The sequence below is a fragment of the Centropristis striata genome, chromosome 2, assembly GCF_030273125.1.
Source record: "Centropristis striata isolate RG_2023a ecotype Rhode Island chromosome 2, C.striata_1.0, whole genome shotgun sequence".
NCBI lineage: Eukaryota > Metazoa > Chordata > Actinopteri > Perciformes > Serranidae > Centropristis > Centropristis striata.
In genome coordinates, this window is record NC_081518.1 from 19138593 (window position 1) to 19165554 (window position 26962).

Genomic DNA, 26962 nt, shown 5'->3' on the forward strand with positions numbered 1-26962 from the left:
CATTATCAGGTTAGCCTTCATTTCCCAAGTCCTGATAATGTAATAGTTCCCCAATATTGCAATAATTTAACAGCAGACCACCCATTACTTGGGTTCAAGTGGTGATACTGTGTAGGCAACTCTAGCTCAAGAGCTCTAGCGCCACCAACAGATCAAAGTTGAATGTTTATTAACTTTTGACCCGTTCATCTGTTTTTCACAAACGAGGTATCCATGACACACGAATGCATTCAACAGCTTCTTGAAATCTAAAGGTGCTTGGTGTTATACTTTATTACATTATTAGTAAAAAAGTGTATTACATTGTTGGGAAATGCACTTTATTACATTATCGGGAAGTTATTACATTATCAGGTTTCATTACATTTTCAATGGACTCAAGTGCAGATTTTTATTACAATATCGGGAATTTATTACATTATCATGTTCTACAATCCTTCATCCAGTTAAAATATATAGTTAAAATCAACCAAGATCTAAAAAGTATATATCATAAAATGTGGCTTGAACTTAGAAAAAAGTACATCAACACTGATCCATGCTCAAAGGGGATAAAACAGAAGAATTCCATATAATAACTTTAATCACATGACATCACAATGTTGTCGTGGCCCATTTCAGACTGTCTGGCCATATGTTCACATTTAGTTGCATTGGGTTTAAGTGACGGCCCTGAAACTGCTAAACTTTTAACATCTTTGTATGTCAAACAAAATAAAATATGCACATTTACTTGTGAAAGTGGATTGAGGCCCTTCTGAACAGTGTCTTTGCTCTTGTGGAGGAGGGTCCCGAGACATGTCCTAAAGCTCAGAGGTGGTCTGTGTGTCCAGATCAGCCCTCTAAAAAATCATCTCATGGTTTAAACATCCCTAATCCCTTTATGTTTGATCTTATCTTCTCTTAATCCTTGACTCCTCGCTCTAATCTATAGATGGTGGAAAAACAGAAGCCAACATTAAAAGAAGCACATTTCTGACTGTTTACTGTTGATCAGTATATCTGTCAGTGTGTGACATCACCGTCTCTTCCTCTTCACTTCACTGCTCTGTGTTTACAGGATGTGCACTTGGCCAACATTAAATCTCCTGTAAACAGCTCTAAAACCACATACACACGCTGTAGAGCCAGCTAAATATTCCAGCTGGCTCTGAGAGCCTGACTCACAGTAATAGTTGTCCTGGGTAAATATTTAACTGGAAAGGGGGAGTCAGACTTGTTAATGCTCTGAAGGGACAGCTAGATGTCTCAGCAACATTGATATACACCACTGGATTATTATGAATATTTACTAATGCAGTGATTCCCAACTGGGGGGGCCCGACCCCCTCAGGGGGGCACCAAAGATCCACAGGGGGTCGCGAAGCCCTCTTGATTTTCAGGGGTGTAATAAATCTAATGGGTTAAATAAAAAAAAAAGCCAATTTAAATGCTGGAGGGTGCCACAATTTTTCATGGACACTACCACAGGGCCACATATAGGACAGTGCACTTAACCAGATATGATGAAACTGCAATTTTAAATATGTTTGCAGTGCAGTAACTTAACATATTTCATGCTCAAATGCATATATAACAGTATAAATAGGAATACAAAAGGTTTGAAGTCTCTTTTTTTTCAGTGCAAGAACCAACATTAATTGGTAAAATCATTTTGTGCATTTTTACACTGCACTTTTAAGATTCCATATTCAAATGCATGTAGTTGTACTGAGGGCCACTTCAAGTGAGGGTGCGGGCCGTATGCGGCCCCCGGTCCTCCAGTTGCCCATCCCTGATATAAGTGTAAATTTAACCTCTTAAAACCTAAATTCCACACAAATTTGGTGTCCCGTGAAAGCAGAAACTACGCTGATTACAAAGAATAGAGCCCCCAAAAAGTAAATGGTAAAATTGTGGGTCCCTCAAAAAAAAAGGGTTGGGAATCGCTGTACTAATGGACACATATTTGCTTTACTCTATTCAAACATATTTTTGTGTATTTCTAAAACCAAAGTCAGATCATTTGCTGAGGGAGCTTTCTGTCATATTAATTACATCTACTAGCTGCAAAAATTGTATATTAATACAATATTTTCCTACAAGATTCTCCTTTTCTTTGCTCGTTGACTTAAATGACATAACTGAGGGTTTATGATGGATTCTTTTATTTATATGTTTTTGATATGGGCCAGAAACTTGAATCACTATAAACTTTTCATTCAGGATTTGCAAAGCAGAGAAACATGCTCATTTGAATGAATGAGTGTTGATAATATTTAGATGAGGGATTAATGAATACAACACTGATTATTGGTAAGTGGCCAATACGTACAGTACTAATCACTCTCTGGTTGTATAGATGTTTGATGTATTTATTACAGTTTATCAGCTGTATGGCAGCAACATGAGCTCAGTTGTTGTTCATTACAATGACAATTTTCATCTACTCTGTTATTCTTTCACATTAAAGACTCGCACCACATTTTCCTTTCCTCACAAGATGTTAAATTTTATTTGAATGATGCCTTGAACCACCTTCAGCTTCTCCACTCACTCCATGAAGAAAACAGTGACGGTGCCAGTTAATTATGGATATGGTTAATTATGTCTCATAAGAAGTGACAGCGGATTGCAGGGGTTATTTTTTAACAAGTTATAGATAATATGACCTATATGATGTGCGATAGATTTTCAATTATTTTTGTGTTTTCTAAATTATTATACTTCTATGTAAAGGTGAATAAAGTGAGATATTAATCGTTTTTATTTGTATGTGGATGTTTTGTGAAGCTGTTTTGGCCTGTTTAGGCATATTATTAAAGTGTACCTATTTTAATACTTTTTAAAAACTGAATTTTGTTGTTTTTAATGAGTGATTTTGAAGGAATGGTGTCGACTTCTATACAGTGGAAACTTTTTCTATGGATCAAGAAGCATCATTTCTACACACATGCTGTTTAAAAGATTCACTTATTGAAATCAAATAGTTGGCTTCCAGTGTTCACTTTGGGCCTTGTAGAACCTGATAATGTAATAAATTCCCGATAATGTATTAACCCCGATAATGTAATAAAAATCTACAAGAGATGATGCGTGATCTTATAAAAAGCTGATTTGTAGAATCACGGGATCCAACTTAATTTATTATCCTGAAAGCTCTTTTCTGCAGTTTAATTATTGGATCTAGGTTTGTATTATATGCATTTCCCCAAATTTCAACACAGTATGTCATATAAGGCAACACAAGTGAAAAGTACAGCGAATGAAGGCAGTTCTTATTCAGTAGATCTCTTGTTTTGTAAAGGATAGAAATAAAAATAAAAAGGTCTCTGAGCTCTGGTACAGGCTCGTGCACTTATCATTATATATAACGACAGTAAGCTATACTTTTTATACAATAGGCCTACTCTACTGTATAATAGTGTATTTAAATTATTTTTAACTCATTTTTTCTTCAATAAGTTGAAAAGTGTAACTAAAATGCATTTTGAAAGAGTAATTAAACTAGTTCATTACTTTACTTACTTTATATTCACGTCATAAATATACAAATCTCAATTAGATTGTCATCTGCATGTGGAAAAATAAAATCAGTTATGATTATCATGTGCTTAATGTGATCAGATTGACCCCGAGTGATCCCTCGAGGTTTTCACTGTTTATAGAATAAAGAGTGTTAAAACACTATGAGCACCATTAAATCAAATTAAGTCACGACGTAAAAACATTCAGTAGCATGGAGCCCTGCTGTCAGCTGAACTCTACAGTTTTGGCTTTTCCACAAGTTTCCATGTCACATTTAATGCATCAACCCTTTTCTAGCACAGGTTAAAAAAACACACCTTGAAGTGTATAAACATGATTTTACTAATATAGCTTTGTGCATTTAGCATTTGTAATGCAATCTTTTGTGTTTACTAGTTTTTTTTGTGTTTTTTATGTTTTTTGTCATTTTTGTGTTTTTTTTTTTGTATTTTTATTATGTTTTTGGTGTGTTTTGAGTGTGTTTGTATGTGTTTTTTGTAATTTTGTGGGTTTTTTTGTGTTCAAAATGTTGATCCAGGTCAAGTCAAAATGAAAAAAATAACCAGGTCATATAGGTGAGGTTACCTTGAAAACAATGATACCAACACGTCATGGTAAAGATTTTTTTTTTGTTTTTGTTTTTTGTAAATTTTATTTATGCAAAGTTTTGGCACATATCTATATAGACACATACAGTACAAAAAACATAGAAAAAACCCAACAGAGAAAAAAATAAAAAAATAAAATAAAAGTAAACAAACAGATAAAACAAAACAGAAGCAACAGACAGCCAGCCACCACTTAATCATGAAACGTAAAAAGAAAATGTGCACAAAAACATGTCGGTCCAACAAAATGCCCCCAATTGTCCGCTCATATGAGAAGGGCCAGAGATTGAGTCCAGGAGGCCCGAGCCAGAGGGGAACAGCAAAGTCTCATAACCCGGATACATATCAAGACAAAATATATAACATATATTTATATACAATATAATATAATAAAAAATAATAATAATTACTTAATAAAATAAAAATAAGAAAGCAGTGCGTTCAGGTCCCAGTTTGAGCTCTATCTTTTCTAATGTATTCAATAAAAGGTCCCCAGATCTTTTTAAACCTATTGTAAAGATTTTTAAGTGGTTTATACAGGCAACGAGTCAAAAACGAGTGAAAACGAGTCAAAAACTCCAAAGGGTTAAGTAATGTGAATGCTTAGACTTCTAAAGATTAACATGCCTCCATGTTCATAAAATATTCACAGTTACAAAACCTGTTTTTAGTCTGTCTGCAGTGTGTCAGGCTGTCAGTAGATGGCGCTGTTGCCTCAGACTGTTCAGATTGTTGGGATCACTGATCATCCAACCCATCATACCAGGATCAAACTTCCTGCTAATGATGAGTCGTGTGTAATCAGCTGTTGACTCTGTGCTGAGCTGCAGCTTGTCTCCTCTGCTGGCACAGAGACCAACAAATCAATGCAATGTTCCAGTTTATTCTGTCTAGGATAAAGACAGAATGGTTGTGAGGCAGGTTAGAGTCTGGAGATAAATCGAGTATGTGACAATCAACCAATTTAAATATTTTAAAACACTGTTTGATGGGACAGACCCTCTGAAGTAAAAGTACCAATAAAAATACTCTGAAGAACATATTCTAAATACAACCATTTTTTTCTAAAGTTTTGACGAATTATGTAAAATGTGTTATATATCATAGTGCTGCAATGTAAATGTGGATTGTATTATTTTCCCATTTTAGTTCACATTTATTTTCCTGTATATAATCAGATTTTTATGGGAAAAAATTACTGGTCACTCCAACTGACACTGGGTTAGATGACATCCTTGAGCCATAAAAATTATTATTACTAATGCATTAATGTCTAAGCAGGATTTTACTGTAATAGTTGGTTGAGGTGGAGCTCATTTTGAACTATTATAAAATGAGTAATTAATCTGTTGATTCTTTACTCCATTAATCAAATTATTGTTTGTTTTGTAAAAATAGTGACAATGTTTGTTTTGTCTTACCAATATTTCAGCATTATAACTAATACAGTCTATTCATCCAATCATTCTCTTTAACCCATTATCCTCCTCAGGTCTCGAGGGCCTGGAGCGGGTTCATAGAGACAGACAACCATTCACGTTCTCATTCACTCCTACGGAAAAGATACAGTAGAATTATTAAAAGGAAAAGCAGCAAATACAATCAAACAAAAATGCTGTTAGAGTCATACTCTTGTTTTTAGTATCTCAATGGAGCAGTAGTGAAGTTTGTCATCATTTTGTTTTCAGACACAATCCTGTTCATTGTGGTGTAATTTCCATTGTGATATGTTTGGAAGAGATTTATTGATAAAGTTTTGAGAGGACATACACTTCTTATCTGTCAATAACAAATAATAGTAACAATAATTTCTTAGAAGGGTAAAAAATATTATATCCCAACTTCATGGTTGACTGTATGGTAGCGAAAGTTTTTAGATTAATGCAATGGAGTAAAAAGATTTTTCATTCTGAGATGTAGTGAGGGGCAAAAATTAGACGTGTCACACAGTAAAATCAGCATACCCAAATTAACACTGTAAGAGTTGATCTTAACACTTTTAAAGTGTCTATATGGGTCCACACCTCAGAGTGTTAATTTAACACTTTTTAGAGTGTTGGTACCTTTACACTAAATGTAAATTTGAGTCTTTTTGGTGTAGAGTTTTAAATCCAAAAGGAGTTTTTACACTCGGTTTTGACAACAACTATTTATCCACTGAGAGTTAATTATAATGGATTAACTCTATCCAGAGTATAATTAACTCTACTAGTGTATGTCTAGTTTAACACCAAGAATTCAACTCTTCTCAATTTGCTGTGCATGATAAAGAAAAGTGGACACCAGAGCAACACCATGCTGAGAATGAATCTGAAACATTTAGTGAGTTATGCTCTCCCTTTAGACATGTCCCCCAGCTCTTCGCCTTTAGTGACAGTAGATGGTGAAGACAATCTAAGTTTAAAGAATTTCAAGCACTTGAGTTTAGATTCTTTTCTCCATATTCTTTCAGACAGTGTGCTCTCTCTCCTCCTCACTATCTATACTGTAGAGACTGTTAGAGACAGCAGGTCACCCCTCCAGCAGCGGCAGCAGTTGTGCTGGTGTCCTGCAGAGGACAGCTCAGCTGGCTCAGGCAGCTCACCAGGTGCTGCTCAGCCCTGCATGGGTTTCCAATTCCAGCTCCATGTGCTGCAGCTCCCCTCGTTCCCCCTGTATCCCCCCGGGCTATTTGAGGAACGACAGGAACTGAGGTTCTGACCCTTTTCGGGCCTTACACAACAAAATGATATGGTAATCTGTTTTACTTGTCACTTGAAGAACGTCATATAATGCCTGATTTGTTCACAAGATAGAAAAATTATTTACGACCTGCAATTTTTATATATTATTATTATTGGCACATTTTGAAAAATAATCTTAATAAGTCTGAGGTGCATCTTGGTGAGGCTGAGCCATGCTACAGACCATGCCTTTGGACTGATAAAGCAGATTTATACTTTATGAATCGACTATTGAATATAAGACGTCCTATCACGTTGAAACAACGGCCACTTCACAGGCACAATAGACAACTGCCAAGCCATTTACATTTTAGGCGTTTCACAGGCCCTCAGATCCTAAATGGATCACAACAAGTGCATAAAAGTAGCTCTACCTTGCTCTGCAGCCCCTCCCACAGCACACATGCATATAACAATATTCTATGAAAACTCGCAGGCCCAATTAGGGCAACTTTACTTTAGCACCTAACTAACAATACCTGATTAAAATAAGTAATAACTTTCCCCCTCTTTTTTTAATATCATTATTATTATTATTGACACATTTTGAAAAGTGATCTTTATAAGTCTGAGCTGCATCTTGGTGAGGCTGAGCCATGCTAGAGACCATGCCTTTGGAGTAATAAAACAGATTCATACTTTCATACTTTATGAATGGACTATTGAATATTGACACCCCATCACGTTGAAACAACGGACACTTCCCAGGCACAATAGAAAAAGTAGAACGTCTATAAAAAACAGACAATTGTCGGTGGTCAGGGGTCAGGGGTCAGACCTCTCTGTAGTGAAATACTGCCCACCTGTTGTTTTTCCTGTCAGCCATGAAGCAGGCACCAAACGTCTACTAATTACATTTCATGTCAGGATGTTTGGAGCGTCTTCAGACAGCTTTCGGGACAGGGTCAGTCCTATAAAACCAGTCTGACAGATAAGACACGCTGATTTCAGTTTGATTGAGTGCCATAAAGCAAATTCAACCATTAGTCTCCCAGCATAAGTTGTCACAGTAACTGAGCTTACTATAACTCTTAAAAATAATTCTTATTCGCAACACCATTGTAAATAACAATTTGTTCTTAATGACTTGCTTGGTTAAATAAAAAATGTTTTAAAAAAAAGAGCTTGAACTAATTTGATTGATCGATTTGATTAATGAAACCAAATCAACTGAGAATGAGTCGGATTATGTGAAATAAGATATAGTTATACTTATATAGTTAACTGTCTTTATGTAACAGGCCACCGGAGTCTTGTTTACCTTCATCAGGATCATTAGAAAGCAGCATTAGAAAGCAATGCCCAATCAGCAAGGAACTGATTTGTGGAACACATTACTAAGAAAAAGGCTGAGAGCAATGTGTCTCCATCAAATCACACTATTTTTACTTCTTATTAAAAAAAGATACATCCACACCTTTACAAGTCTGTCTAAACATAAAAACTGTTTGAATGTACATTCGGCCCGCAGACTGTTCTTTTGACTTGAAAAGAAAAATCTCTCCTTAAATCACTTACAATATCCTCAGTAGAACCAGTCTCCTGACTGTTGTACTGTACATGCACCACAGGAGCCTCAGTCGGTGAGCACACTGCCACACTTAAAAAGGTAGGACTGGTGTACAGAGAGTGTATTGGTTCCAGCGATTGAATGCAGAGGCTTGTGCTATTCTTACACTTTCTCTGTCACTCTGAGCCTCTATGATCTCATGAGAGAGACACACAGAGAGTGGAGACTGGAATTAAAAAAACTAACTGAGTAGGTTGTAAGCTTGACAACCGCATGGTCTTACAAAAAAATAAATAATGTATTTGTCTCTACCTGTTCACCTGTCTCCCTTTTATTTTACTGGCTAAAATACACACGTTACAAGACTTTAAAAAAAATGGAGTACTTTAAAAAAAAAACACTAAAAAATACTCTCCTTGTCCTGAGTGTCTCCTTCAGCTGGCTGCTGACATATCTTCTGACAAACTGAACTCATTTTTTCTGCCACCTGCTGCACACGCCCTTTCACCTCCTCTCACTCCTCCCCTTCCCCTAGTAGACTTTCCAGGAGTCTGCCTGGGCTCTCCTCCCCTTCGCCCCCTCTGACCTCCCCTCCCTTCTGCCCCCCACTCCCTGACAACTGCCAAGCCATTTACATTTTAGGCGTTTCACAGGCCCTCAGATCCAAAATGGATCACAACAAGTGCATAAAAGTAGCTCTACCTTGCTCTGCAGCCCCTCCCACAGCACACATGCACAGAAACAATATTCTATGAAAACTTGCAGGCCCAATTAGGGCAACTTTACTTTAGCACCTAACTAACAATACCTGATTAAAATAAGTAATAATTTTATTTGCCTATCAATAACTTTCCTCTCTCCCCATAATTCTGTTTCCACTGTATGTCGATCCATACTGACACTTTGTGTTGCAGCTATAAAGAGAATTCAGGTCATGAAATGTTGCATGTTAACACTTCTCTGCTCCCACAAGAATCCAGCTGTAGGTTATGACTTATGAGAGCACAATTAAAAGTCTTGTGCATTTACCAACATTTATGACCTGCAATTTTTTATTCATATTTCTTTAAATTCTTCTCTCCTTGTAGAACATCTAACTTTTTCTGACAGATATGTTGTGGAACATAAAGCTACATTTTCCACAAATCTCTTGCTGTGTACATTAATTGCCAGAGATGATAATGTACTTTATTTGGTTTTCTGTTAGGGTGGATTCGGGTAATGTGGGACACTTAAGGTTTGGCTGGTTTATTTCCTGCTTAAAGTAAATATAGTCATCAAAACCTTTACTATTGGTCTACCGTGGGTGTCATGTGACTGAAATTACATAAAATATTTTTAAATTTAGAAAAATATTACAAAGTCAAAATTGCAAAAAGTGTCCCACTGCATCACCCGAATTCACTATATGTGTCAACAGTGTAATGTACATTTGTTGCCAGTCGTCATAATGGATTGTGTCTCTTTCTCTTTAATTTACCAAATTAATCCCTTTTAGCCTTTTTTATCTCTGTCTTCTCCCCTGCTTTGTTCACTTTGAGTTTATAATAAGCTCCTTGGCACCTCCTCTTTCACTCCTTCTCATGCCACAACACACACATACAAACATGCATGTGCATGCATGTACACACACTCCATTTCTCACTCCCACACGCACACATTCACACATGCACGTGTGCACAACCTCCCCTCCTCCGTTCGAGTTATAATTAATCCAAGTGCTCCAGTGACAGCGCAACGTAGCCCTGCAGATACGCTTTCAGCTGTTGGCTCTTTCACTGCTTCTCTCCTTATTTATTCAATCAGAAAGGTCTGTGTGCATATCAGGCCATGTGCACTGCAGAATAGCACGTAATGGATTAAACTAATTGCTCAACATTTTTGGGTGTGCAAGTGGAGCAAACCTTTAAAAAAAAAAAAAGGATTCCAGTTTGCAATATCTTAATGTGAATAGCAAATTCTTCTGTGCACACTAACCAAGAATCTTTTTTTTAAATTATTATTATTATTATTATTATTATTATTAATAATAATAATAATAACATGTTTCATATAAACTTATACTTATATATAACTATATACTTACAATTTATACATGCAAAAACAGCCTCTGGGTTTCTCCTCATGATTTCCATATTTGGCTTCACTGTATGACGCTGGATACAATCAAGCTGCAGCATTAATGCAATCAATTACATATTTCACTTCAAATTTTATGACTGAAATTTCAGGATTGGAATGAGCTGAATAAGCAGCACATGTTTAACTGTTCAAACACTTATTGTTCATCTTCTTCTATTATTAGATAGTCTTCAGTCATCTTGTATTGATCACCACAATGTGAATTGAACTCTTAATTGGCTCTTTGAGCTGCAGACCAGGTCCTGGTTGGGGCCCTGGCTCTCACTGGGGTCTAAATCTGTTCAGATGAGGGCAGCATTTTCCCATTTTAAGGCAGGATGAGGCCTACTAGCAGCAAATCTCTACCCCTGGTTTGGTAGCAACTGGCGTTTCCCCTAGAAGACCCCCACTGAACCGCGCGCTCCTTATACGGCCCTCGAGGTGGGACCGCGAGGCTCGATGGGAGGTCAGAGCGACAGTTCCATATATGGCGCGCGCTCTCTCTTCTCGTCGGGGACGCGCAACGTCAATCCGGACCCTCTCCTCGATCCTAATGGATGGAGCCTCCTCCTTCCCTGCGCGAGGCGCGCCTCCTTGCTGCCCCCCACCCACTCCGGACCCTCGGCCTGTCAGCATCCTAATATGGCAGAGGGCCGGGATGGGGGCCAGTGCTGAGGTTTGTGAATGGTGGAAGTCGGGTATATAAGGGGGACCGGCAGCAGAGAGGATTGTAGCTGGTTCAGCAACATCACTGGTTGGGTCTTTCGCTCCGAGCCGCAGACACTCACCTAAGGTAAGAGCCAGCGAGGACTCCTGAAGCCTCACATCCAGGTCGGGACAGCAGACAGAGCCTGATCCAGAGCAGCACCGGAGCATACTGGAGCACAAGTTAGACAGGACTCCTAGAGACAGGACGCCTAGGACCAGATACTGCTGGAGGCAACATGGGCCTCTCCACTGGAGGATAGAGTAGACTGTAGGAGAGCCTACAGCTGAAGGAGATAGGAAAGATTTGTTAATAGTTGTAAATTGATCAGCTCTGGAAATGATTGATAGATAAATTGATTGATAAAGTAGACTGATTGATTGACTGCAGCATCTTCATATGTAACACTGAACGGTGCTGAGCAAGACGCAATTTAGACTAATTAAAAATCCAGATCTATTTGACCAGAGACAGGTGTAATAAGACTGAGAGAAATATGTACATTTACCTGAACTTTAGCACGCGCTCTAGTCAAATGTTTAATAATATAGATATGGAGAACAGTTAATTATTCGTTAAATTCAGATACTTATCCTAAGAAACAGCAGAAGTGTACGTTCATATTGTTTACTTTTAATGTGATTGTACAGATTAATTAAGGCGCCATGAGTAACGGCCTGGTGTCAGTGTGCCATGGATGCGTTTATCGCGAAGCCTGGCTCTGATCACATTCATGCTCCGCTAAATGTTTACATTATTTTTCAGAAATTTATTATAATATATAATTATATATTATATAATTTATATATACATTTTAGTCTTTACATTTAGAGACCTGATGTGAGCTTACAGGGAACAAAAAACAAGAGTTCCTTCTGCACATTCTGCATCTCCATGTGGATTTGATTTCAGTGCGCTCACCTGTTTCTCCCCCTCCTCTCTGACAGAAGCCAACATGTGTGACGACGAGGAAACTACCGCCCTTGTGTGCGACAATGGCTCCGGCCTTGTGAAGGCTGGCTTCGCCGGAGACGATGCCCCCAGGGCTGTGTTCCCCTCCATCGTTGGCCGTCCCCGTCACCAGGTAAACAGCAGAGAAAATAAAAGGCGCAACTAAGAAGAAATACTGATTAAAGGCGCACAAAAATCAAAATAATTGTAAAAATGTCAGTTAATCCAATATAGATAAATACAATTCGATTTCTACTAAATTTACAAAAACAAAAATAAAACAAAAATAACTGCCAAGAGTTGTACTCTATTTTCAGTCGATAGCATTTCATTGAATTCTTTTTTTTAAATATATAATAATGTTAGAATTTGTTTGGTTTGTGCAGTTAGAAACTATAAGGCGATAACAGCTGTTACTATGTAAATGTGGCTGCTTTTACACCAGCAGTGCGGCTGTTGACTCTCTGAGACCAAATTAGTCACAGATGAACTGACAGTGACACAATTGCTCCCTGTCTGTCTATGTGGCACACGCTGTTATTTGGCACGTTTGCGCAATGGTCAACATACCTTTTGCATCACACAGTAAAGATTTTAATCTGGCCTGAGGAAGGTCAGACCTCTGTTTGGATTTTTGACGTAACCTTTCCATTATCTCGCCCTTTCCTCCCCCTTCAGGGTGTCATGGTCGGTATGGGTCAGAAGGACTCCTACGTCGGCGACGAGGCCCAAAGCAAGAGGGGTATCCTGACTCTGAAGTATCCCATCGAGCACGGCATCATCACCAACTGGGACGACATGGAAAAGATCTGGCATCACACCTTCTACAATGAGCTGAGAGTTGCCCCCGAGGAGCACCCCACCCTGCTCACTGAGGCCCCCCTGAACCCCAAGGCCAACAGAGAGAAGATGACCCAGATCATGTTTGAGACCTTCAACGTCCCCGCCATGTATGTGGCCATCCAGGCTGTCCTGTCCCTGTACGCTTCCGGCCGTACCACCGGTAAGAATGACAACATCCAACAGCTGCTCCTCACCACAAAGACACAGCTTCCTTAACACACATAGTACATATAAACATGCGCTTTTATTGTAGAATATACTGTAATAGACAAATACAACTGAGGAAATATATAATAATTGCGACACATAATGTTAACTGGGCTATTAATGCGCCAAATACTTATTGTGCCCATTTTGCGCACAACTTTTACGCACAGTCGGCCAGTTTTTCCGGGACTGTTTATGCTCATGTATGGCCCTTGTGACGCATACACTCAGTGTGTATTAGTAAATCATCCTTCAACAGCCACTTAAGCCACACTTTTACGCGCAAAACTGAAACATTTGAGTACTTTTTGTCGCGTGGACTTTACTAAATGATCACCTTGCCTCTCTTCAGGTATTGTGCTGGATGCTGGTGATGGTGTGACCCACAACGTCCCAGTCTATGAGGGTTACGCCCTGCCCCACGCTATCATGCGTCTTGACCTGGCTGGTCGCGATCTGACCGACTACCTGATGAAGATCCTGACTGAGCGTGGCTACTCCTTCGTGACCACCGGTGAGGAAATCCACTCCAATAACAAATCACCTGAAAGAAAGAAGCAACAAACCGCCTAGATCAGCCTTAAGACAGACATAGACGCAAAGTAGAATATAAATGATTATAATAACATGATATTTTATTTTACCAGCAGTTTTGGAACAGTTTGTTCAACAAATTGACAAACTGCACTATTTACATTTAGAACATTTACATTTAGTCATTTAGCAGACGCTTTTATCCAAAGCGACTTACAGGAAGATATTTAATGACAGCCTTGCTAAAACGTAGTGTAGTTAAAGATCAAAGTGGACACATTTTGTGTGGCCTTTTAATTTAAAACTGTAGTTATAGCTGTAGTTTCAAGAAAAGCGAACTGTTAATTGTTCAGCTTCAGATATTTCTGTAACTCCCCCACTTAGTGAGTTTGCCATTACGCGCACGTTTCTGTGCTCTCCGCTGTTTGTAACAAACTCTCATCATCTTGCCCCCCCACAGCTGAGCGTGAGATCGTGCGTGACATCAAGGAGAAGCTGTGCTATGTGGCTCTGGACTTCGAGAATGAGATGGCCACCGCTGCCTCCTCCTCCTCCCTGGAGAAGAGCTACGAGCTTCCCGACGGTCAGGTCATCACCATCGGAAACGAGAGGTTCCGTTGCCCCGAGACCCTCTTCCAGCCTTCCTTCATTGGTACGCCAGACAATCCTGCATTTTAATCCTTTTGATCAACACTGGAGATGTTGTGCCAAGCTAATTTAGCCCATCGCTTATTAACACTTGTCCCTCTCACCTGACCAGGTATGGAGTCTGCTGGTATCCATGAGACCGCCTACAACAGCATCATGAAGTGCGACATTGACATCCGTAAGGACCTGTACGCCAACAATGTGCTCTCCGGTGGTACCACCATGTACCCTGGTATTGCTGACCGTATGCAGAAGGAAATCACTGCTCTGGCCCCCAGCACCATGAAGATCAAGGTAAATATTATGACAAGAAAAATATCCACAGATTGAATGATTTTACGCATGGATTGATAATTACGCACAGGAATCTACTGAACAAATATGGCATACTCGCACTTTATTCATCCATCTTCTCTCCATCCCTCTCCTCCAGATCATTGCCCCTCCCGAGAGGAAGTACTCCGTCTGGATCGGTGGCTCTATCCTGGCTTCCCTGTCCACCTTCCAGCAGATGTGGATCTCCAAGCAGGAGTACGACGAGGCAGGCCCCAGCATTGTCCACAGGAAGTGCTTCTAAATCCTCCATCTTCGTCTCCAGCTTCTCCATCGTCTACACCAGCTATCTGGAGATCAAGCGAGAAGGAGGGTCAACCGATGCAGCACCGCAACATTCTGCTGTCAATGGACTGTCTGTCTGCGCTGTTGACATTCATATGCATTGTTTTTTTTTTACAATTTTAAAATGTGCATATTGTAGCTGTTTGTTGTCTGTGCTGCACGGAGAAAGGCTGTGAAAATCCACCACTGAACCATGCATCCATCCAAAAAAAAACTTTAATAAAAAAATAACAACAACATGTTGCCCAACACATGTGAATGTAAGTGTATATACATATTGATAATTTATTAAAGTCCATTATTTGGTACTTTTGACCCTGGCCTTGTTGTTCTATTAGAGGAAGGTAATGGAAAGGTTGAAAACAAATGCTTTGGGGAAAAATTATAATAGAAATACTGGAATGTGGACGACCTTAAGCATAAAGGTGTCATTCAAAAATGAATTTGCCTTCATAAAAATCCTCTGAAAAATAAATAACAAAAAATCCAAGCAAGGATATGGGAGATACTGAGAATGAAACAAACTCATCATATTATCATGGCCAGGAGAGGCTTATTTGACTCAGCAATCACCTACTATATGACACACACTATCCCATGAACCAATAAGCTGCAGGGGAAGTCCAGAGAGGTCGCTAGGGGCGTTGGCACGGCTCCCTGGCTCAGTTGGATGGGTGACAGGGAGGGAGACAGGGTGTCTCTCTAACCCCTCAGCCACTGCTGGATGGGGTCTGCGGGGTGACAGAGGCACTGAAAGGAGACGCCTCAAAGCTCCGACAGTCGAAGTTTGACTTGCAAGGAATGTGCCTGGGCAGCAGCAGCAGCTCCGCTTTAGACTGAGCGGATCAGTAGCATGGGACACCCGACACCCGCCTCTGAATCCCGTTGAGCTGCCCGCCCTGCGCGCCCTATACGCGCAGCCCCCGGCCCCAAACCATCTTTAGGCAAAAGCAGACCTCGTGCACAGTGGGGCACCTCCGCAGCCCTACCTTATATGCATATGAACTCATCAGGTTAACTGGGTGTGGGCTTTGGGTCTGGGCTTAAAGCACAATGGAGTGTGCTGGGCGCGTCTCAAGCGCGAACCACCCTGTGCTTACACCATTCACATCACCCACTGGTCCATTATGTAGACTATAATAGGACACCCTTCACGCTCTTCTTTGCACCCACATTTTAATTTTATAACCACTGTTAAAGCACTGTTTAGCCTAATTTAGCAACAGGTTACTCAGTAATTAGTAAGTAATATAGTAGTAGTAGTAGTAGTAGTAATAGTAGTAGTAGTAATAATAATAATAATAATAATAATAATAATAATAATAATAATAACATTTCCATTGGTTTATCTTTTTCCTCTTTTACATTCATTATGGTTGAGCCATTACATGTCCCTATGAAAAACAAGTAACTCAAATATTTTTGTTGAACTTGCATACTACATACTTCTACATTCACATGGTGAAATTAAATTAAATAGGGTAAAATAGGCTGAATGGTGTGAGTAAGAGGCCCACAGTAAAAAATAAAACTATATAAGGAGATAATCACAGCCGTCTGCTGCTTTATAGCCAGACCCTATAACCTAAATGTGTAAATATAATTTCCCTTTCCCTTTTTGTAATAATTTAAAAAATTCTATTGTTTTTTTTATTCTCCTTAACAATCTAATAGAAATCATTATCAGACAAACCGTTCATAACCACTGTGAGCGCATTCCTGATCCCGGTCCACCTGTTGCGGGTGTCTTTTTAAAAGCGTCCTCAGCTGGGCGGAGCTAAGAGACGCAGCCTGAGATTACAGCAGCATTAACGCCATCTGTTCTGCTTCCGTGAAACCCGAGACCACTGTGAGTATATTTACTGTACACACATTTAGACTCTTACAGCCCGAATCTCCGAATCTCTGCTGTCAAACCTCGCTCTGTTATAGAGGAGACACGGTGCTGGTTGTCAATGACGTTTTACGGTTCTGCTGTCATCTGCGAGCGCTGACAGGCTTTATCAGTGCTACAATAATCATATCATTAATAGACTTCTATAAATAGCGCGGACACGTCTGTCATGACTACGTCATATAGAGGATCGGGCTATTTATTAACCAATGCGTGTGTTTGGTATTTTATGTGAGACGATGTGTTAATACACGCTTAAATTGAAACCTTTGGGTAACGAAAATTATTACTACCAACAGGGTTTAATGTAGTAGGCTAATGATGTGTGTGTCAACAGTTAATACAGCTGGAATGTTTTCATACAGTCATTAGGGCTGACCTTTATTTTGGAATATTCAACAATCGCTGGCGCCAATCAGAGGCGAAGATTACCATACGTCATCACGCTCGAGACGTTTCTGTCGTTAACGTTCTAACGGTCGATGAAATTCGAAATTCAGGCAATTTTTACAATATAACGCCGATTGAATGTAGTAGTAGATAAACAGGAGTGTAATTTATTAAAATAAATAAAATAGACCTTTAGCTCCACCTCGAAACCAGAGAGACGAACTAGGCCGACTAGAGGAGGAAGTGGGCGGGTGCTGAAGCTTCCAGCTGCTCTGCCATTGGTTGAATTGTTTCCTCTCTATGGTTTAAATGTCTGGCGGTGATATCAACAGAGCTTGTATGTGAGAGGTCTCGCTTTGGCTCACAACAGTCTTTTTTTACTTGTTATTACTTATCTTATGAACGGGTTATGCGTGTGTAACAACGCTAACTTTTAATACAGTTTTAAGCTGCGGTCTGTTTCAGTTCAAGATGGTGACCAAGAGGATCCGCTCGGAGTACATGAAGAGGTTCAAAGACCCGAAATGGGAGAGCTACACCAAGTGTTACGAGGAGATGCTGAAGTACAGACTGACCCGCAGGCTGCTGGAGCACACACACAGACCCTGGTTCTGGAGTGGGACCGACAGCGACTCAGACTCTGGAGGAAGAAGCCCCGCGTCTCCCAGTAAGAACCAGATCCAGTCTGAGGCCGGCAGAGAGCAGAGCGGGGCCGAGCTGGAGGAGTGTGAGGGGGCGAGGATGGAGCAGCAGAGCAGGGCTCCGCTGGGCTCCGGACCCACAATTCCCCTTCAGGAGGAGGAGGATAATGTGTCTGCTCGACAGGCTGCAGTCCATGGTAAACATGAGTTATACTTATCATTTAATAACTGTATTTGGGATTTATGCATGCTCCTCTACTGTACATTTTAAGTCAAAACTGAGTTATAACTAAAAATGAACTCCTTGATGTCTGTTTTATCTCATGGCAAAGTTTTAGATTTCAATTTTGCTTTATTTTAGATATGTAATTATGTAAAAACCACAAAATCCAACTCAAAACTAAGCAGTAATTGCAGTTACCACCGTCTGCTTTGGATGTATATACTAATTTAAACATAAAAAATAATATAAATTATACATTTATTTGAAAGGGAAATTATCATCTAGATAGTGATGAAGTAAAAAAGTGAAAATTATAAAATTTTATAAGACAAGATATAACATTACTTTATAATAAGTCTAAAATACGCACATCTTTGAATAGAGTTGTTAAACATGTATACAGTTAAATACACTTAAAACAAAACCAATTTGAAAATGTTTATTCACTGAAAACAAAATATAAAAGCTGAAAGAAGACAACAACATTGTTGTTAATGCACTGGTTTTTGCTCTTAGAACCTTTTTCAGCAATGCAGTAACTACGTTTTTGGGGTCAAAGGTCAAATAAATCGTCATGATTTTTGAGCATAAAGATTACATCATCAATACATGTAGAAATAAGTGTCATATCACTTACCTACCTATAACCTGTTTGGTTGGCCAGTTAAAAAACATTAAAAAAACGTTAAAGCAGTTTTTCTCAGTTTTACCTTTTGCGTAGTTACTGCAGTTAGACTTTGTAGAGCAGTGTACCATGATGACTTTTCCTCCACTCAGGCTCACAGCTGGGTGGCGTTTTAGAGTCAGGAGAGGCTGGAGAGGAGCTGGCTCTCAGGGAACCAGACAAAGGTAATTAATGTAGAACAGTAGTGTCAAGACTTAGAGTGCGTGACACTAGATTTATTCCTTTATAACTTTACTTATAATAATTTTCTGTGCAATACAGAATTTCTATAGATATATAGATAGATTACTTTATTCATCACCAAAGGGAAATTCGGTTGTCACAGCAGTCCGGTATTTAGGTACAATAAAATACAATAGAATAAAAATACTGAGGTAGAATAAATAAAAACAATAATAGAAAAAACACAGAACAGAACAAGGACACTTAAGAGTTAAGGTAAGGTACAGTGGCAAGATGATGATATGATGGTAATAATGTTATTGTGACTAGACAGTATATAATATAATAATGGTACAGTATATTATATATAATAATAATAATAATAATAATAATATGATAATATAATAATAATAATAATAAGGCCAGTATAATAATAATAAGGCCAGTATAATAATAATAAGGCCAGTATAATAATAATAGCAGTATATCACAGTATATAGTCATAATAGTAATGGCAGCAACAGTATATGTATATAATAATAATAATAATAATAAGGCCAGTATGATTATAATATCAGTATATCACAGTATGTAGTAATAATAGTAATGGCAGCAACATTATATGTATATAATAATAATAGTAGTAGTAATAATAATAATAATAATAATAATAATAATAATAACAACAACAACAACAACAACATAGCATTGTGTCATATATTTAGCCTGTAGGGTGTGCATATATATATATATATATATATGTATATTGTCCCGGCATTATATATGCATTTAAATACTTGACTATACAAGATATACATACAATAGATAATATACTAAGCGTTTAAGAATATGTAAATAAGTAGAATGTGCAAAAGGACAAGAATATTGTATAGATATGATATATAATATCAATACGATTAATACACATATCACATATGACGTGAAGTATATGTTCCAGTATTTGGAGTGGAGTGTTGTACAGGTGCACAGTGCAAAAAGTGACAGTAGATTTAGTGCAGTCCAGTAATGTTGGCTCTGACAGAGGTAAATGAGTTATAGAGTCTTATTGCAGAAGGAAGGAACAACTTTCTGTCTGGTTCATTGGAGCAGCAGGTTGAATGAGTCTGTTGCTGAAGCTGCTCTTTAGCTTGTTTAGTGTTTTGTGGAGGGGGATTGTCCAGGACAGCATCCTGTATAGGAATCATGTGCAATAATTCAATTTGTCACACTGTTACATATATACATATTTGTACATATCTTTTTCATTTCTATATTTCCTTATCTCTATTTGATCCTATTGTACATCCCCATTTGCTTAAGACTTGCATTTTTTACCTTTATTTTATTTACAGAAGTACTTTCTATTGTTTTCTTAGACAGCAGCGACTGTAACAAAGCTTTCCCCCCGGGGATCAATAAAGTGTTTCTGATTCTGATTATAAAGTAAAATGTATATCAAATGATTCAACCTTAAGCTACTCAAAGTAAGGCAAAACTAAAATCATGATTATTTTGGTCAATACTGAGATCATGATTATTAACATCTGGAAAGCTTTTTTAACAGTGGATTTTCCTGAACTTTAAATATAATTCAACTGAAAAAATCGAATAAAGTAGTTGTCAAAAATATAATAAAAAATAAAGCAAAATATAGACATTTAAATAAATAATAATAAAATTATAATAATCAGTTAGATTAAATATGTTGTAATGCACTAATACAACCTGCTGAAAACTAATTTAATTTCGCAAAAACATGAAAAATCATAAAAGTATCACATATGTCAATGTTACTTGTGTCATAAATTCAAATGATATCTAGCCTCTGAACACAACAACCCTAACAGAACAGCTGATATACAAAACTACATGCATGAGATTCATCACAAACTTATGAAAGTCATGGAAGTTTGAAACCTCTGAAGTCCAGGAGATTTTGGTTCAAATTTGTCAACTTCCTATGCATTAATTTCTGTCTCTCTTTAGCACCTTACATCACATGCATGGCTCCTTTTTCTCGACACAAACTTCATTTTATTTTAATTAACAAAGTATGAAGCTGCCAGGAACTGAACATACAAACAAAAGACACAGGTCTCTATGGAAATGTACCATTTTTTTAACCACTAATACACACAAAAATAGAAGACACAATAATAAATAATAAAACTACAAAACAGTCTATTTGCATGTCAATTAAAAATAGTAATAGTTTTCACTGTAGAAAGAAAATTCACAATTTAAAAATGGTCTAGAACCATAAATGGCACACTGTGAAAGCTCCTATGATTGAACTTTCAACTGGCTTTCTCAGCTTGTCTACATATCATATATATATAAAAGTTATTACCGTAAAAAAACACATGTATTTTCAATAAATAGATGGACTCCAGAGGGTTAACAAACGGCTCCTTATTCTATAGAAACGTCACAATATGTTGTTCATAAATGTTGACAGCAGCTTTATCTCTGCATTGCCTAGTTTCCTTCAGTGACTGACACCAACTTCCTGTATGTACATTTGAATTTATCAGCATTAACATCCATTTTGGTTCTGCTTGAACCTGTTTGTCCTTTTTATTAGTAGAGAGAGACACAGGAGGACTCCGACCACAGCCAAGTAAACCCTCCAAATCCTCAAAGCAAACATGGCGCAGCCAGCGGGTCAGGCCTGCAGCCACACAGCAGCTCAGGGACGACAGTAAGGAGAGCAGACATCCTTTCGCTCTGTACGGCTCTGGAGAGAAGGATGCAGACATGGCCAGTAGGAAGACACACAATGTTGGTCCTGCAGCTTCCACAACTGAGGTAATCCCTCTGGCTGTTGTAGATGTGCTGTGTTGTATCTGAGCACAGACTGACTGTGTGGAAAAATAGTATTAGATTCTTGATATTTAAACAATAAACATTAACAGCACAGTGAATCATGTCTCATGGACAAATGGGCAGACAAGCCTACTGCAGTTGATTACAATGTATTTTGCATGACAAGTATCTGACTGGCTCCCAATCCACGTTCTATTGTTTCTTTGAAGTTTCTCTCACTACTCTAATGTCTGGATCATGTATGTTAATTACATTAAGGCGCGTGTAGAACCTGATAATGTAATAACTTCCCGATAATGTAATTATAATAAGTGCATTTCCCAATAATTAAGTACACTTTTTTACCAATAATGTAATAAAGTCTAACACCGAGCACCTTTAGATGTCAAGAAGCTGTTGAATGCATTCGTGTGTCATGGATACCTCGTTTGTGAAAAACGAATGAACGGGTCAAAAGTTCATAAACTTTGACCTGTTGGTGGCGCTAGAGCTCTTGAGCTAGAGTTGCCTACACAGTAACACCACTTGAACCCAAGTAATGGGTGGTCTGCTGTTAAATTATTACAATATTGGGGAATTATTACATTATCAGGACTTGCGAAATGAAGGCTAACCTGATAATGTAATAACCTCCCATTAATGTTATACTTTATTACATTATTGGTAAAAAGTGTATTACATTATTAGGAATTGCACTTTACTACATTATCGGGAAGTTATTACATTATCAGGTTTTATTACATTTTCAATGGACTCAAGTGCAGATTTTTATTACATTATCGGGGTTATTACATTATCCAGAATTTATCACATTATAAGGTTCTACAACGCGACTTCATCTGTAACATCTCCTGTCCTTTGATCATGTAAGACTGAGTTACTGTTTATAAGTATGAAAAGTTTCTTATGTCGGGAGAGAATGCGAGGACTCTCTCCGTGCCGCATGTAACTAAAGGCTTTGATTGATCACACCGGCTTGCTGCATTTTTCTTCAGAGACTTAGAAACACTCAATATTTTGGGAAGAAACTGCAACTACAACTGTTACTGTCCCCGTAGATCTACGAGTCTGCTCTTCGTGCCAAGACCAGACGGGAGGTGGATCGTCAGATCCAGACCCAGAGGAGCGAGCGCCGGAGGGCCAAGTCTGCCGACCTGGACAAGGCCAGGAAGTTGGTTCAGCCAGAATTTAACCCCTGGCTCACTGAGTACATGCGCTGCTTCTCTGCTCGCTCCCGATAGAAGATGAAAGCATTGAGCAGAAATACTTACATCAGGGTGATTCCAGACAAAAATACACAAAGCCGTTTTTGCCTACGCACCTGAAGCTGAATACCCATAAATGTGCAACCCAGATTCCCAAAAAAAAGTTGTGATTTTGTCTTACACCTAAATAAAACAGAATGCAATCATTTGCCTTTGCGACACATCTTCAAATGAAAACTGCATATAAAACAGCATATTTAATGTCCAAACTGATATTTTTTGTATATACTGTACATTGGATTCTGTTTATGTTTATTGTACGCAGCGTCCCAACTTTTTTTGGAATCAGGGTTGTAGAAAAGTGTATGGGCTGGATTGATTCATACAAAGGCTCCAACATGTGTTTCACTCTCACATTCAGGATGTAAACTGACAAAACTTTGAAATTCACCATGTGGCTTATTCCCCCAACATGTACTATCATGTGTTTTATATGAATCAATGTTAATATAATACAACAAGAACCATTTTACAGGGTATAAGAGACTCTTGAAATAAATAGTTTGAAAGAAAATGTATAATTAATGGACTCATCTACGGCATATGGATATTTTGGTAAGAAAGAAGAGTCTAAAATGCATTTTACAGCCATACTTTGACGCAGTCCCTTTAAACACAGGCTGTGTAAATGTTTCAATGTGTTTTATACAGTGGACTCAAATAGAAATAATGAAGGGACATGGCAGCATGTCTGAGTAGATTTAGCCACATTCTGAGTCCACAGACTTAAAGAATGTACACACACTTATTATATTCACAGAGAAACTAAACCAACCAAAAACAAGGTCACATTGTTTGTGTACCAGAAAGGTGTCATGAGCTACAGCTAGATGGCTTATCAACTCTAACTTTTTCACAAATGTGTGTTTCTCCTCTTATCTGTGCTGAGGACAAGATTTAAACTGACTTACAGAAATATGTCTGTTTAGGGTTCTACAGCTTTTATTTTCTGACGGGTGTGTAGATTTGTTAATGGACTTGGTTTAGACCAACGGTTCCCAAACTTTTTTAGCCGCGCACCCCCTTCTATGTCCCAACCGGGTTGACGCACCCCCAATCCCCCACACCTTCAAAAAAAACCAAAATGCAATAAACTTTTTTTATCGTCATATTAAAAGTGGCATGTTTAGTCATGCTCAAATGACCAGAACACACATATAATAAAATAATCTATATCACAACAATGAGCTCTCGCATTTGAATTAATTTGAAACATTGTAACACGATTTCAATATAATGCAACAAAGTTATGCACAAGCTTCCACTTTTAAGAGCAAAGATGATGATGACAGGCTCAGGATCAGAGGCAGAAAGCACATAAGTCGGGGAAAATGTTATAATATTTTGAGCCGCGTTGAACAAAAATTGCAGCAAGTTTAAATGAGCGTGGAGCTAAACAACCCCGTCATCATAACGCAGGCTGGAAAAATGGAAGATGATAACTTCTTCTACGCTTCATTTTAAGATGAAGTGCATTTTGAATAGCCTGTATTTATTAATTAATATTACAGTTTTTGAGTTTACATTTTACAAAGGACATGTTTATTTACACATATTTATTGTGTGGGGTAAAAAAAAATGTAATTGCCATTACATTTTTCATTTTGCACACCCCCTAGCAGCAGCTTACGCACCCCCAGGGGTCCACGCACCACACTTTGGGAATCCCTGGTTTAGACTCTGCTCACAGTGATGCCACAGTGTTACAGAACAACATTTGTGTTGTTATTGTGCTTGTCCAGTAATCATGTTTCTGTGCTTCTGTTATATATCCACTGGTCATGGGAGAAAATGTAATACTAAAATTAACACACAGCTAATTTATGTTCTTTCCAAAGCAGAACAATCTATTGAGGCCAAATTTCTTTATCATTACTGTTACTAAATGAGCTTTAGAAGCAGACCAACAATGCCTAGGTGAGCTTTAATCAAAAGTGTATATTGCTGAGTTGCTGCTTACTGGTTAAAGCAGCAGAAGGACCAAATCAAACAGCACTTTGATAATTAATCACCTTTCTGAAATCATTTTTGTATAGAATATATTGCTACCTATTCAAGTCTTGGTATAATTAATTAATCTTTTGAATCTGTGTATATTGATTGTATGTGTGTTTTTACATGTTTGGAACAGCAGACAATGTTGTTTGTAATCACAAAGTGGACCTTGAATCCTTTGTGTGATGGAAATCTGGTTCTTTCTTCATCAAAACCACGAGAACTCAGATCCCTCTTGGTAAATCATGATTTATCAGCTCTGTGCCATAAAGACTCAAGTTTTTTTCTCCTTTGCATTACTATAGTTAACAATGTTATTGATGTGAATATTGTGCAGAAAAAAGGATGGGAGGCTTGTGCTTTACATTTAGACATTTTACCATTTCTCTTTATTTTTGTTGTTGCAACTCTGAGTTCAGTATTACAATAGTTGATATGGTACTGATTTAGATTCTCAGTGGGTTTGAGTTAGACTTTAATATTTAGCTCAGAAGGATGTGAATGTTGTGCAATATTATGATGCTTAAAATAGTTGTATTTAAGCCTGTCTGTTTTTTTTAGATGTGATGACAGCCTCAGACTGGAACTAGATATTTAATTCTCAATGTACTTTTCTCTATTTCTCTATTTATTAGTTACTGAGACCAAACGTTATCACTACTTGTAACATGTTTTCTAGGTTTACTTGGTAATACAGCAGAAATCCATCAAGCCTAAATATTCATTTACATCAGGACACATGATCATCCCACTCAAAACATGTAATCAGGTGTAATGAAGAAGAAATAGAGATTCAAATAATTCAAAATAATTCACTAGAAAGAATGATTTTTCAACAGCTGACAAACTGCTCAGTGGAGTCTGAGTTCAGTGAAAAATCTTCTGCATGATATCTAATACTATTGTATGGCGCAGATATCCAAAATACTGTAAAATGTCACAATACATTACATGATTATGTTTCCATTTAAGGCTTTTAAAATACTGTGTACATGTTTTATTTGGTTTAGAGGAACAGACTGTTGAGGTTATGGTGTGGTGTCTTTGAATAAATCACTTTTACACTGTCTGTTCGCTCTCCTCTGTCCATCTCTTCCAAATGACACATATTATTCAGAAAACTTTGAAAGCAAACTCTGCACAAACTTTTGCTTGTCATCTGTAAAACACAACATTTAAACTTCTCCCCTCCTCTCCCGAATCATTCATTTTGAAACAAGCTTTGTCTGCTCTGTTTCACCTCATTTCTCTCCAGTATTGTGTCCACTATTTTGCTAGCATTCTGCCCAAAGGGTGATATAAAAAACACACCCAGAGCACAGCAAAGTAAAATGAGAAAGAAGAGGCAGAGGGCAGGCTCTCTGCACACAAGACTTCTATAGGTCACTAATAATGATGGAGCAGCTCTAGAAATGTTGACTTAACCACCAAAAACTACTTTAACCCTCTAGAGTCCACGAAAGCACCTGCACATTTCTTCATGATGTGAAGACATAAAAATGAAGCAACGTCGAGCGTCTCCATCAGCTTCCCTCTAAAGTTCTGGCTTAAAACTCCATGCCAGATTTTTTTTGGATTATATTCCGTCAAGTAAAACTGGAGATAATGTCAAATATATTTAGTATAAAAATATAGAACTAGATATTATCCTCATTTTACCTGTTAGTTATTTTTGCAACCTGTATTCATATTGCAACATTTAAAATTCTGTGTATTGAAATATAATTTTCAAGATCAGATTTTATGTTTTCCTTAGTTTCTTTTGGGTTCAACATTTTTATCAAGTAAGTCAAAGTTAAAAATTAATTATCAGGACATATAGGTGAGGTAACGCTGAAAAAACTGATACCAACATGGCATGGTAAAGATTTTTCAACAGATTTTTTAAAGGGCATAATAGCCAAA

At 37.9% G+C, this 26962-nt stretch overlaps 2 protein-coding genes across 4 annotated transcripts; both read left to right on the forward strand.

The window, feature by feature from the left end:
• Positions 1-11647: 11647 nt before the first annotated feature.
• On the forward strand, positions 11648-15261 carry acta1b (actin alpha 1, skeletal muscle b). Its single transcript, XM_059357324.1, has 7 exons — positions 11648-11787; positions 12123-12259; positions 12805-13129; positions 13529-13690; positions 14171-14362; positions 14471-14652; positions 14792-15261. Exons 2-7 carry the CDS (start codon positions 12131-12133, stop codon positions 14933-14935), a joined length of 1134 nt encoding a protein of 377 aa, XP_059213307.1. The 5' UTR covers positions 11648-11787; positions 12123-12130; the 3' UTR covers positions 14936-15261.
• Positions 15262-16778: 1517 nt separating this feature from the next.
• Positions 16779-26126, forward strand: ccsapb (centriole, cilia and spindle-associated protein b). 3 transcript variants are annotated; one of them, XM_059357350.1, is made up of 5 exons: positions 16779-16825; positions 17726-18098; positions 18902-18973; positions 21556-21779; positions 22856-26126. In XM_059357350.1, the coding sequence occupies exons 2-5, from the start codon at positions 17732-17734 to the stop codon at positions 23036-23038; spliced, it is 846 nt and encodes a 281-aa protein (XP_059213333.1). In that variant the 5' UTR covers positions 16779-16825; positions 17726-17731; the 3' UTR covers positions 23039-26126. The 3 variants fall into 3 exon arrangements, with proteins under 3 accessions (XP_059213333.1, XP_059213340.1, XP_059213348.1); XM_059357357.1 differs by lacking the exons at positions 16779-16825; positions 18902-18973 and having other exon boundaries at positions 17608-18098; XM_059357365.1 differs by lacking the exons at positions 16779-16825; positions 18902-18973 and having other exon boundaries at positions 17608-18098; positions 21559-21779.
• The last annotated feature ends 836 nt before the right edge of the window (positions 26127-26962 follow it).

Excerpts from the sequence above, each read along its gene's own strand:
- acta1b (XM_059357324.1), top strand. The coding sequence starts at position 12,131 with ATGTGTGACGACGAGGAAACTACCGCCCTTGTGTGCGACAATGGCTCC. Across the intron at positions 12,260-12,804 it reads TTGGCCGTCCCCGTCACCAG|GGTGTCATGGTCGGTATGGG; the intron begins GTAAACAGCAGA and ends CTCCCCCTTCAG. Across the intron at positions 14,653-14,791 it reads CCAGCACCATGAAGATCAAG|ATCATTGCCCCTCCCGAGAG; the intron begins GTAAATATTATG and ends CCTCTCCTCCAG.
- ccsapb (XM_059357350.1), top strand. The coding sequence starts at position 17,732 with ATGGTGACCAAGAGGATCCGCTCGGAGTACATGAAGAGGTTCAAAGAC. Across the intron at positions 18,099-18,901 it reads TCGACAGGCTGCAGTCCATG|GCTCACAGCTGGGTGGCGTT; the intron begins GTAAACATGAGT and ends TCCTCCACTCAG. Across the intron at positions 21,780-22,855 it reads CTGCAGCTTCCACAACTGAG|ATCTACGAGTCTGCTCTTCG; the intron begins GTAATCCCTCTG and ends CTGTCCCCGTAG.